Source organism: Squalius cephalus (genome assembly GCF_949319135.1).
Source record: "Squalius cephalus genome assembly, chromosome: 14".
Lineage (NCBI taxonomy): Eukaryota > Metazoa > Chordata > Actinopteri > Cypriniformes > Leuciscidae > Squalius > Squalius cephalus.
The window spans coordinates 29002679-29016688 of NC_137135.1; the positions used below are offsets into that span (position 1 = coordinate 29002679).

General features: G+C 38.1%; 1 protein-coding gene across 1 annotated transcript in view; it reads left to right on the plus strand.

Moving 5' to 3' along the window:
* ctnna1 (catenin (cadherin-associated protein), alpha 1) overlaps positions 1-14010 on the plus strand; it is a 146737-nt gene that overhangs the window by 92774 nt on the left and 39953 nt on the right. The window contains exons 8-10 of the mRNA XM_079892256.1: positions 3878-3958; positions 4136-4288; positions 13637-13729. Of these exons, the coding sequence (XP_079748382.1) occupies positions 3878-3958; positions 4136-4288; positions 13637-13729 (327 nt within the window). The remainder of the gene's footprint in view (positions 1-3877; positions 3959-4135; positions 4289-13636; positions 13730-14010) is intronic.

Below are 14010 nucleotides of genomic sequence, written 5' to 3' on the forward strand. Positions count from 1 at the left end.
ACGTCAGGTAAAGCGCACAGGCTCGCAACTTAAGGAATACATATGCCTACAATTCAAATGCTTTGGTAAAGTCACACAAATTAAACATTGAAGTCCATGTTGCACAAAAATAAACACTGAAGTTTATAATTACTATGTTGTTGTTTTTTTATAGTGGGTCATAATATATCATATCTTTTAGTTTGTCAGTGCGTTTTGTGGTGTTAGGAATTGTTTTTCTGCGCATTCCCGCACTCGTGCGTACACCACCTCCTGAGCTGGCGTAGGATTTGAGCGTGCGGTACGCCAACGTCCATATTAATAAATCTCAAAGTCACCGTGGTTTTGGGTGTACGCCAGGTGTACGCTGGAAATTTGGTGTACGCACTTTTGATAAATGAGGGCCTATGTGACACTGGGGTAACGGCTGCTGAAAATTCAGCTTTGCCATCACAGGAATAAATTACATTTTTAAAATGTATTACAACAGAAAACATTTAATTTAAATTGTAATACTTCAGTTTAACTGTTTTTACTATATTTTTGATCAAATAAATTCAGCCTTGTTGAGACTGAGACTACTTTCTAAAACATAAAAAAAAAAAAAAAAAAATACAAAAAACCTTGTTTCCAAGCTTTTGACCGGTACTGTGTGTGTATATTAGGGGTGTAACTATATATTTTCATATATTGTGATATGTATCGAATAGTTGACATGAGGAGGGTATTGTTACACCCCTAGTATGTGTGTGTATAGCCTTATTCGGACGGGACTAGTTTTCCAAACGACGTTTGAGTTACAATTTTTATCAATCTACGTCTGTGATTTCATGTACGGATTCGGACGGGACTAACATCTCCGTGTTTATTACCGAGGTAGGAGTGTCTGTGTTTTACATGTGGGCATTGCAGAAGATCACATGTTGTCATGCTGCAAACTATATAAAAGTACATTTCAGGAATGTAACTAAAAATTGCCATTGAACACAATTTATGAAATTTGATCAAATGTATTTTGAAATTAAGTATTTTTAAAATTAAGCACTTTTAAATATAAAGTAAAACGTCCTAACGTATTTAGTGTTTTGTAAACATTTTATAAAAATTGTAGTATAAAAAAACTAAACATACATTTATCATCATGATTTTATAGAACTGGGTTCTTATAATAAACCCACTGGAATAAAATTTTTTAACTTATATAATTTACACGTTATGTAATTAATTGCAGAAATGAAAGTAATCTTACCTGAAACTGATATTACAGTAGCCAGTCTTAACAGTTTGTGATTTGATTCTTGTTGATTTAATTTTTTTATTTCTTCGCAGTGTACCGAACACATCTACATCCTTTATCGGTGCACAAAAAGCAGAAACTTGAATACCGGTGCGATAGCGAGAGATTGTACAGTAGTTCACATTTACCAAAACACACAAGAAAAAGCGTTTTGGAAAAAAACATTTTCGGCAATCACAGACATTCGCATTCGGACGGTATTAGATTTCTCTGAGGACCGCCGAGTCTGACAATAAAACAGTAGGTAATTTGCTCTGGAATTTTTACAGAGGCCGTGTGAGAAAAAGACAGACATGGCAGATTCGGACAGGATTAAAATCTCAAAGTACGTCTGTGAAACAGAAATTTCTCTAACGTCCCCCTGTGAAACTAGTCCTGTCCGAATAGGGCTTATGTGTATATAAGTGTGTGTGTGTGTGTTTCATTATATAAACTCAACTGTTGTTTGCTGACAAACTCAAGACATTGCCCAGAGATTTTCTAAACATGTCTCCTTTCCCCTTTAAAATGATGCCGACACAGCCATCAGTGCACTGCTTTTGTAACACATTCTCCGCTTTCAATACATTTCAAGACAATTATTGCCGGATGTCAAATCGCCTGCTGTGAAAAATAATTCCTGTTATGTGTAATTGTTGGTCTGTTGTAGTTGTTTTTGCATTGCACATTGCAAAAGTTTGTTTTCTCAGAATCTCACTGTATGAGTGTTGTATTCAGGACCTCATTTCAAGCTAGAAAGTTAAACTTTTTTTTCTAATTGCTTTATGTATTCTATATGCCATAGATATCTAGTGAACGTGACTAAACCAGCCCATTTATACAAAGATTTCTTCATTCAGATAAGCCACTGACTAGTTAATTTTGTAGTTTGGAACATCCCCAGTTATTTTTTGTTTCTCCTATGCACACAGTGAGAATAGGTCGAGCTAAAATAGCTTTCGTGCCATTTTACCTACTGTGCTTAATTTGAACATCTGTGTTTCTTTTTTTGGGGTGGTCACTTTCTAAAATGACCTGGAGAATTTTTTTTTGCGTATGATTTATTTGTTTGTCGTTTTTCTCCATAGTTTATATGACTTTTTTACAGATTCTTTCCCTGCTGGTGTGTAATCTGCCCTTAAGGAATATATCTGCTGAGGAGGATGTTTTTTAAAATCTTTTTTTCTTTTTCACCAATTCATGCTGCAATTTCACCAGTTCATGCTGCAAGCACGGCTCTACCTGACCATCATTAACTATGTGAAAACACCACGTAAACTAGTGTGAGGAATCAAATGACTGCCCAATTAAGTGGTGCTGCTCAAAGAAAAATCAATATTGAGCGATCAAAGTCATTTCACCCTTTGGGCGGAAACATGCGATCATATAGCTAATATCCGTTGAGTTTTCTTAGTTATGCTGTGGATGAAAGTACTATCCACACTAATGTAGGAAATTTTTGTTCTACTCCATTACCAACTCACCTGCAGGTTAGAGATTTTGAATTGACAGTCCCTCACCATTACAAGCTACAGTCTACGTTGTTCTAAAGTGCTTTTATCTGACTGCACAAAATCAGGAGGGGATTAAGTCCAATGGCGTTGACTTGCCTCCTACCGTGTACCACGCAATGAGGTGAGGGTAAATGGGGGCTGAACTGCCAGTGACACTGCCATATTTCATTGACTGTCATGCTTTTGCTGCTTGTGCCCCTGTGACGGCCTTCCCCCAGGCCTTTTCCCTGTGCTGGAGATTTACCTACCCACTGCACATGAGCAATTTGTCTGGGGCATGTGAGTGAGATCCGCTCTCCCATACTAGCCGACTTGACTGGGAGCTCTGGAGAAGAGAAAGCCTTCTAAAGTGTGGAAATTGCTCAGATTTATCTCCGACATCAATTGCCTATCATTGTGTTGGCTAACTTGTGAACTCTACTTGATCAGGTTTACTCATCCTGCTTACCTTCTGCTGAACTTTGTGTATTGTTAAAGGCTGTCTGTCCCATCACATAATGGGTTTTATTTGAAGATGTAAGTGCCTTGCTTACATTTTAATCCTTGATGTTTGGGGCTGGAATAATCGGACACCAGTTCAAAAGCATCTGTCGCATTTTAACTAATCTTTAAGTGTGCCTTCCCCTCGATCCTTTTTTTTTGTACTTGAACTGCAGGAGAGCTATTTGTGTCATGAATTATTTCACGGACTACTTAAGCCCAGCTCAAGAAAGAGACAGGCAAATCTCTGGATTTTTTAGATGAAAAATGTATCTGTGAAAGAACGTTGGCAGGTTCCTTGTGACAGTAACTCAAGTCATGTTAGTCATACGGAACAATCGCCAAAGGGGGGTAAAGGAACCAAAACCCCTACAAAGTTTTCAAGAATGAAATGTTTGCCACAGGGGGTAATAACCATTCAAATGACTCGTGCTGTTTTACTTTTTTTCTCCCTCTCTGTAAAATGCATCTTATCCATCATATCTTATAAGTTTGTCTTGTCCTTTCAGTTCTCAGCTCAAACTCCCACCTATCCCCCCCCCCCCCCCCCCTTCCCCAGTGAGCCTGACTATAACAAGTTTAAATGAGGCTCTCTAAGTATATTTTCTCTTGTTTGTTTTTATCACAGGCTGGACATAAAGAGAAGAGTGATGCCCTCAACGTGGCCATTGACAGGATGACTAAGAAGACTCGTGACCTACGCAGACAGGTCTGTTCACCATGAAGCAGTGCTCAGAATCTGCATTCTCAATAATGTATCATGACTGTCCCTCTTTAGATGCATGTTGTTTACATTGCATATTAAAAATTAATAAACCAAACCCAGGTGCTCTGAATGGTCATATTCTAGCTAAGGATTTGTGTGTTTGTGTATTCATAATTTTAGCTGCGAAAGGCTGTGATGGACCACGTGTCGGACTCTTTTCTGGAGACCAATGTTCCACTGCTGGTATTGATCGAGGCTGCCAAGAATGGTAATGAAAAGGAGGTGAAGGAATATGCCCAAGTTTTCCGTGAGCACGCCAACAAACTGATTGAGGTAGGCACCTGTTTTCTGCTCTATAAAGTGCCAATTACAGTCCCTCATCTATTGCGGATTTTAAATTCTGGAATATTTTCAAAACAAACGATGGAAATTTATTTGTACTCATCCAGACTAGCTATTCTTTTGTTCAACATGGCATCTCGAAGAGAGCACACATGAACTGTGATTTGTAGGTCTGTTTGTCTTTGGTTAAGATGGTTTTTGACATTTTTGTAGTTTTTTTTTTTTTTTATCCCTCAGATAAGCCTTTGGGGGATTTATCGTGGCCTAATTATAAGAGATGTCTGTTGAAATGCAAATCCCAGTCCTGACCCAAAGTTGAATTTTGGCACACGATGTAAAAACTTTGAGGATCTGACTTAGTATTTGACTGTAGATTGTAGTATTTGTAACTTACATGAAACTAAGTGTGAGTGAGGTGTTCTGCCAGACTAGATTAAAATTAGAGATGAATCTAAATAGACAGCCTAACCGATTAGGCTGGTCGACCACTGAGTTTATCAGATTTTTTTTTTTGGCTTTCATATTTTAGGATGCTGTGCTTGAAAGGGGATGATTTAAGAGACTCTTCTTCTCTGAGAGGGTTTTAGTATGCTGACAGCATGCTTGAACGTGCTGCAGAGAAGTTGCATCTCTAAAATCATCCCCATCAAAGCATCGCTTTTGTAACACATTTGCTGCCTTCAACAGATTTCTAGACAATTACTGTCAGACTTCAAATCGCTTGCTGTGAGCAACTTTCCCATTATTATGCCTAATCTGTAGATCTTGAGGACTATGATAGTTTTGTGCAATAGAAGTTTTTTATATATTTAGTCTCATGTTAGATCATTAGATATTTGTAGGATGTTTGTCATTTACCCCATTGACAAGTTGCGCCCTTCAACATGAGCCTAAAATACCTGAATTATACAAGATACTAGATGATTTTGAGAATATACAGCTTTCTAAATGGCTAATTAAAAGTGGCTTATGCAACCCTCGAAGCAGAAGAAAGCTGTCACTTCCATAAGTAGTTAGTACACTCTTAAAAGAGAGAAACTTTCCATTCTGATTTCAACATGCAAGCTGATGTAAAAACAGAATACATTTTAATCGATAGCCAGCGCCATCACTATTTATGCAGGAATGCAACAGAAGTCTCTGTCATGGCTCCTTGATCCGAGCGAGTTGTCTCACAGCCCTTTTATCTTTTATGCTTCATATTTTTGTGTGAAGTGTCAGACAGGAGTCAACAAACATATTTTTATACCATGGGACAAATGCGGCAAGGCTGCTGGGTTTACAATGCTGCAACCGAGGAATCACTGCATTTGTATGGGCAGTCACAACTGTGAATCACATTTTAAGTTCAGCCAAAGAGTGAAACTCCTCAGAGCCCAAGGTTAAGTGCTGCCTCGGTGGGGGAAATGCGAAACAGCTGGATATCCGGTGTCTTATTGATGGACTGAGAAATCTGCATTGTTGTGTCTGTTTGCGGTGACCGTATTCATGACCGATAAATAGGCCGTGTCTCTTGAGGCATTTATTTTCCGGATAGATGTTTTTCATGCAGAATCACTGGGGGTTTTATATCTCATGCTCACACTGGCAGGCCCAACGACAAGCTGACAGAAATGTTAGCTATCCTCATTAGTTTTTTAAATCTGTTCATCTTAGTCCCTCTGGTAACACGTCATCTACCAACATTTCAGACTGACCTCTCCCCACAGGGGGCAGGCCCGTCCCTCGTGTGACACGCTCATACAGGGGAAGGACTGGGGAAGGACTGGTGAAGGAAATCAAAGTGAAGGGAAAAGGAGGGGTAATGAGTAAAAGCCTCACCGGCGGCTAAAGATAGTCAAAGCACAACACATCTCCAAAAGTCACATTCGTATTCTTCTCTGCCTCTTTTCTCCCTGTTTCCCCTCACATTGTTTTTTGTTGCCTTGATTTTACACCAGTCAGTGGTCGCACCATATGGATCCCAACCTTAATCCGAACACAGATTACATGAACAAAACATGGGCTCATTTTGATAATTCCATTTGAGAGGCATTTACAAATGATTGTGGTTTGTGTACTTTCCTCACTTATGCAGAGGCAAGGTCTGATTTTGCCCTTGCAAATGTTAAATGCAAGCTGTTGTTTATTAATAATAATCTTAAAAATGTGAATTATTGGATATTTGAAAATCAAAGTTATTATTAAAACAAATTATTATAAATTTAACTATTGAACATTGGTGTCTTTTATTGGTTTTGCTGCCAAAAATCTAACCTAAAACATCCGTTACTGGTGAGACGATTGTAATACACAGCTTCTCATGGGTTATTTAGTATAAAGCAAATTATACCCATATTCCAGCAATGTTGAGGGTCAGCTGATGCTTGACCTTGTGTTCTCTGCTTTGTGTGGTAGAGGGGTTTTGAAAAATGTAGGTTGTGGGGAAAAAAAGAACTGCATTGTCTGGAATAGCTGGAGCATCTCACTCCTGGTTAGTATCCAATCTGTTGGCAAGGAAATGTATTCAAGGAAATGTATTCTTGTGCATTAGGGATTTTTCCTGCATTCATGTAGCTGCCTTCTGTTACAAAAGGAACAGTGGGTTGAAAACGATGTGCCATATATGGGAATTCCTCTATTTGCTGATTGGCTTTCATCACTAAGGACGGTCTAATATATTTTTGACCGGCATTGAAGGCTTGCCTCGCAGCCAGAGATGGTTGAGGAGGGGAATTTATTTTAACCTCTTAACTCTGCACTCTTGCCCTCAGTATGGTTAAATAATAACCCCAAACTTGTATTATGCTGAGCATAATAAAAATAAATGAAATGGCTGGAAATGAAGGAATGTACTTAAAGTTTTTCAGTTCTTGAAGAGAGTCCAAGGAGTGTCCCACAGATTTGATTAAGCATTTTATAAAGCTATGTGTTTAATTTGTAATAAATGTATACAATTATTAAAATTATGCATTATTAACTTTAATACAAATGATAACCTGTAAAGCACAAACGCATACACACGCACAAAACAAAATGTAATTTACTACAGTACTTGTGTGATATTTTGAATTATTATAACAGAAAAATAATACTGTCATTAAAGACTGTTTGTGAATCTGTTTCATACCTATACATCAGGGGCAGTTCGAGGATTTCATCCTCAGGGGGGCTTAGCCCTCAGTGAGAATCTGTTGCAAGAGACCATTGTATCTTTAAATCGTCAGCACTATATTACTGAATAGTAAGTCAAAATTAGCCTACTGGTACTTAAATTGGTACCAAGTCAATACAGAAGTTTACTTATGAAAACTGTATTACTGTATGAAGCAAATATACACAGATACTATTAAAGCAGGGTTCACCAATCTCGGTCCTGGAGGGCCGCTGTCCTGCAGAGTTTAGCTCCAACCCCAATTAAACACACCTGAACCAGCTAATCAAGGTCTCACTAGGCATACTAGAAACTTTCAAACAGGTGTGTTGGAGCTGGTTGGAGCTAAACTCTGCAGGACAGCGGCCCTCCAGGACCGAGATTGGTGAACCCTGTATTAAAGCTACAGAAGTTTTGTTAAGAGCAGAGAGTGATTATCTCTTTCTTTTGTTGCTTGATTAACATTATTAAAACAGAAGGTATATGATTCTGCTGTCACTTTAACACCTAATGATGTCACCTTATATTGATGCACATCCAATATTTTCTTAACTGTTTACGTCCACTTAAGACGGTTTACGCGAATACTCAATTTTGTGTTTTTGCTCAACAAGACACGAAAGATAACTCAATTCGGTACTCGCATGCTGTCCGAGAGGCGACTTTTTTTTGCGCACTTCAGGTGTGTGCGAGCACAGAAACGTTATATCACAGGTAGCCAGTACCGCACTGTTCTTTCACAGCTTCTTGCGCTTGAATGGCTTCAAAGTTTAAACTGACAAGGATCAAAAACACATGAAAATTATCAACTTTCTTTTGGAAGCACCACTGGCCCAATCATTCTGATGTCAAGTATAGGGATTGTAGTTGATCCGTACAAACCAAGCACCACGGTCCGAAATTCATGTGATTCGACGATTAATTGCAAAGTGTAACCCTCATAGAGGCAAAGTTCAGAATTTGCAAAGTTCAAAACACTTATCAGTTTGAACATTCAAGCGATTATAAACCATTCTAGCGCAAGAAGACGCAAAAATCTCAGTTCAGGACTTGTGCACTTTTTTTGTGCACACAGTCTCACAGACAGCACGTGAACACAGAATTCCGTTTTCTTCCACATCTATGTGTGCTTGAACGGACACACGTATGCAAAATTGTCAAACTGCCCATCTCGGCGAGTATCCTCACGAACATTCGCTTATGGCTTACGTGAACGTAAACAATGGCGAAAGAAAAAGGATGCGTTTCATTATACTGGATCCCTGCATCCGGCCTTAAAATGACAGCAGCCTAATATATCTGCTGCTGTTGGTGTCAATATTAATCAAACAACAAAAAGAAAAATTGACAGAACCAGTTTTGTAGCTTTAACTAAGATTAATTATATTTAATTTATACAGTGAAATGATTTATTCGATTCCTGTAACTGAAAACTGTTATTTCTTTGATCACAATTGTCAAAGGTTTAATAGACACAGATGAATTGCTGTCATTTTAGGAATACGATTTTTTGAATCGAGATATGTGCTGTTTTAGCGATTGAAAATCTACAATTCCAGAATGTTCATTCTCTGAATATCCTGCTTTTACAAATGTGACCCATGTTCCACAAACAAGTTAGGAAATTTATAGTGTAATGCTATTTTTTGGTCCCACTTGATATTAAGTGGCTTTAAATACTATGTAGCCTACTTACATTGAAATTAATAATTTGACACAATGGACTTGTGTACATGCACGTTTTTAAATTGTACTTATTTTGAAAATACCTGCATGTAATTACAGCTGTAATTAATTTATGTAATTACATTTGTAATTACACTGTTGACCCTTCCCTTACACCTTAACCCACCCTTAAACCCACCCATATCACCACACCTGTCCCTAACCTTACCCGTATCACACCTCAATAGCAGCACAAGTGTTTTACAATACAACCTGAACACAATAAGTACACTGAACACAATAAGTACATTGTACTTATTTTTGATGTAAGTGCAGTACTTAAAGCCCCTTAATATAAAGTGGGACCTTGCTGTAGGGATTCCAGTTTAATTTGCCGTACAATGAAGCATCCATGGATACGACAGGGATGGAACTGCAGCCAACACTTCCCTCCCCTCACAATCTTTTTACTCCTGCAGAAGGCATGAAGTCAACACTCTCCGGGGGCTGTAAAAACTGCCAGCTACATATCGCCTCATCTCTCTGTCTCTTTCTCTCGCTCTCAATAGCGTTCTCAGACACCACCATTCATTCAAATAGTTTCTTTTGTATAGGCCTTTACGTTGTAGTGAGTGCTGGTTGTGGAGACCCTCCTGGCAACCTTCATACATCACAAGAGTACTCCACCTTTACCTTTTTGTTAATTTCCTTTTTTTACCCCATTCTGAAAGCCACTTATATTGACTTTGAACTTCTCAGCTTGCAGCTTGGCTCTGAGTGTCAGTTCTTGGTCGCAGAAACACAGTGGCGGTTCAGTTTTTATACCGTGAAATGCATCATTCCTGAAGAGGGATAAAAATAGAACCAGCTTAGTTTTATTGCCTCAAGGCCTTGTTCTCAAAGGTTCCTGGCTGCTCAAGGAACACGGAGATATTGCAGGGACTAAACTACCAATGCAATTCAATGCAAAATGAATATATTGTTAAATGTTATAAGGGCAGTTCACACCAAATAAGTAAAATTAGAAAAACTAAACATAGTGCCACGAAATTGAAAAGCGGTATTTTAAAACTGCTTTTAACTCGACACTGTTCATAGTGGAGCTGTACGATTAATCGTTAAAATATCGCGATTCAAGCGTATACAAAATCTCATTCCTAAATGACAACATTTTGGCCATGTCTAGTAAACCTTTGACAAAATCACAAAGGAACATTCAAATCTGTTTTGGCACTGCCACTGACCCAGAGAAAGCAGTTAGGCTATCTAGGTATAAAACCGCTTCACAAACAATCATTTCAATGATTCATCGTTCTTGTGAACGAATTCACAAGAATTCAGATTATCACAGAAGTACTGGGATAAAAGTTTATACTTCATATATAAACACTGATATCTACGCAATTGATCAAAATGGTACAAATCACCTTTTGAAAGTGACTTGCCGCTTCAAATAGCGATTGTATCGCTTAACATCGTTACACCACTTGGTGGTGACTTTTAGGTTTGGTGTTTTTTAACTAGGTTACATTTTTTTTTATATGACATAGTATCATTCTTTCAAGAGTTTCGTTCAGTAATGCTGATTCATCCAGTAATGAAACAAGTTTAATCAGTCATTAAATCATTCATTCATTCAAATTTTTTTTTTTTAAATAAATTAAACATTTTAAATGCACTACAGCAATTAACATTTTGTCAGAAGCTCAAGTAAATTACATTTTATTTTGTTTAGATGTCTTTTCAGAATTGTGCAAGAATCGTGAGGTCTCTCTTTGAAAAAACGTGATTCTCAATTTATCCAGAATAGTGAAGCTCTGTTTCATATTTCAAATTTGACCCCATTTGCAGCCAATATTTTGAAGGGATTACCGCACAATCTGATCATTACAGTGTCTAAAGATCTAAAACAAGATGGAAGCGAAACTGATTGTGTGATTATGATAGACATAGAGTTGAACGACAACTTAAAAGGCATATTAGTGCAATAAATATACATTCCACGCGGTGACAAAATATATTGAGGCACCGAACTCATTACGTGTGCCATGCAAATGGAAATATATAATCTATGTATAAAGACTGATTTTTGTTTTTAGGAACCTAAATAAATTGCTGTTGTCATGATTTTGCTTGATGTTTAGCTGCAAATGAAACCTGCAGAACTTATCAGTGAAGTTGTTCTTCAGTTCCTCATTTTGAGCTTTTGCAACACCGGTCTGTGCATCCGGTCTGCTGTATGTGTACAAGCTCACCTCTCCATTGACACAATGGTGCCACAGAATGGTGAAAACCAGCTGCACTGATAGGATGTTGCTGTTAGAAAGAAATACTTAAGGGGATCAGTACTTGAATGAAAATGACTTTAAAATTATTAGTTATTGCTAAGCTGCAGTTATTGATTGACATTTTGGTTGTTGCAGGTCAAGCTAGTTAGTGTTAGACTTTCTTAAATCAGAGATGCTATTAAAATGCCTTTGTCATAACACTCTCATTAGCTTGAGCTTAATAAAGAGTGGAAACTGGTCTAAGGCTTCTTTATTACAGAATGAGGCAGACAGTATATTATTTTGAAGTTTTCTATACTGCATTATAAATATACTTTATTCTTATAAAAATACCCAAGATGGCTTGAAGAACAGATAAACCATATATTGTCGCAGTCGTCTGTTTATTGTCTTAAGATTGAATAAGTCAAAGCGTTTCCATCTTTTAATTCAGCTACAGCGATAGCTGTATTAGGGATTTCCAAAAACGTCAAAAGTTATATTATATGATATATTTTCACATTTTTAAGAAAAAATGATTGGCTACAAGATAGTTCTCTAAAGTCTTGTGAACAAATATTCTGTATTGGTTTTATGGCCTTGTTTCAGTGACTTACTTTTTTTTTCCACTAACCACACATAAACATAAAACAGGCATTATTTCTCAACTATAAACTTTGACATACATGATGCTCAGATATTATGGTAGCAGTGTTTGGGCTGAATATAGCCAGTGTAATCAGATTTTTGCCACTTTTAAAATTTAAAAGTAAAAGAAAACACAAATGTCAGGACAGGTCAAAACACCCGGAGGGCCCATGAATCACCTTTGTTTGTGAATCTTGTCGGAGCAAATGATATAGAACATTTGCTCAACTTATTAATTTACTTCAGTGATAATGTGCCACCACCAAAACAAGATGATTGTAGACATTAATGTAGCAATAAACTTTGCTACTGTAGCTGTTGATCACTATTAATCTGTCCACACATCCATGCAGAAAAAATCATGAAGATTCTTTCACAGATCTTTAACTAGATTTTTCTCAAAATTGACTGCTGACTCCATCTTATTTTTTTTGTCTGATTCCAACATTTTTGAAAATTTGCTCATTCTGACTCATTTGCCAGCACGGGTCACATAATTCCATCAGATGATTAATGTCAAGCTGAGTGTGTATCATGGTGACCGTATTAGGTGTGCTTTAGATTCTCACTTGGCCATTGGAGACCCCCTTGCCCCAGGTACTGTGGAATCTTGTCGGATGAGATTTTAGCCACTAAACACTATTGCACATAATGAAGTGCTATTTGTTCAAACTGTTGGCATGTCTGCATGTTTTTTAATGCTTGACTAGTGTGTTTGCTAATGGCACCCTGCTGCTCGAGAGATTCCCAGTATGGTGCTTAAGGGAGGGAGAGAGAGCGACTGTGGTACTACTGTAGTCAGTGGGGCGTTTTCTGTGACTACGCTGAGCTCTGTTCACATTTACACTTCACTTGGGTTCTGGCTTTCCCATTCCTGGCACAGCCAATTCTCGCACATTACAATAAGGTAGAGTAACTCCAAGCAGCCCCACTAAACAAATAAGTGAAACTCTTTGGTAACATTTAATTAAAACGACTCTCGCCTCAAGTAATGAAGCTACTTTACAACGTGCTGTGCTTATTTCACTTTATACTGGTGCTTGCGCAGCCAGAGCTAGGTAGCAGAACCCTAAAAATCTAATTTATTGCTTCAAAAATTTGCCTGCAAATAACATCTGTTTGCAGAGAATGTTGGTAAGGAGGGAGATTTGTGGGTCAAAATGACAATTTACTCTATTACACTATTAGCTCTGGCAACAGTCAGTGGGTTTGCTTATCTCAGCACTCCGGATTTCAGCAACTTGTGGAGTTTCTGAAAGTGTCAGGAATATTTGCGTCTCTCACTTTCCTGAGGTAACAGCATCCTGGCAGACTGGTGATTTAATCATCTCCAGGAACCACTCCCTGATGCTGTCAGCCATCATCTTGTGAATTATATGAAATATATTCCCCATGTGGAGAGACGACCAGACCTCAATTTCAGGCTTTGCTTTTGTTTTGCCTTAATCCTCTGGGGTGCTTTTTTCCTGCTGTATTATTTTACCATTTTATCAAATAATCAGATCAACAGCTGACAGCAGGTGTGTTTTAAATTAAAACTGTTTGTTTGAGGGAAGAGAAAATTTTTTTTTTCCGTTTGCTGTTCATTTATCATGTCATAAAAAGCTGCATTATTTTCTGTTGTAGGTGGCTAACCTCGCATGCTCCATCTCCAATAACGAGGAGGGAGTGAAGTTGGTGCGGATGGCCGCTTCCCAGCTGGAAATACTGTGCCCTCAGGTACGGCAGCATTTCGCCAAGGCCCCTGTAGCACGTCCAGTTCCCCCATACTCAACTGCTTCGACATCTTTTTAATGCGAGCTCCAATGACTCTTCCTTCATCCTGAGGCTTTGACCTCACATATCTTTCAATCCAAATGAACATGGCTTAATCTCGGTCATAATCTTAAACAATTGTACTGTTTTCTCGAGGGTGGAGGAGGGCTCAGATAATCAGTCTGCATATGTGCAGCCATGTTTGTGGTTAAAAGCGGATTAATGGGATGTTTATGGTAATTGCA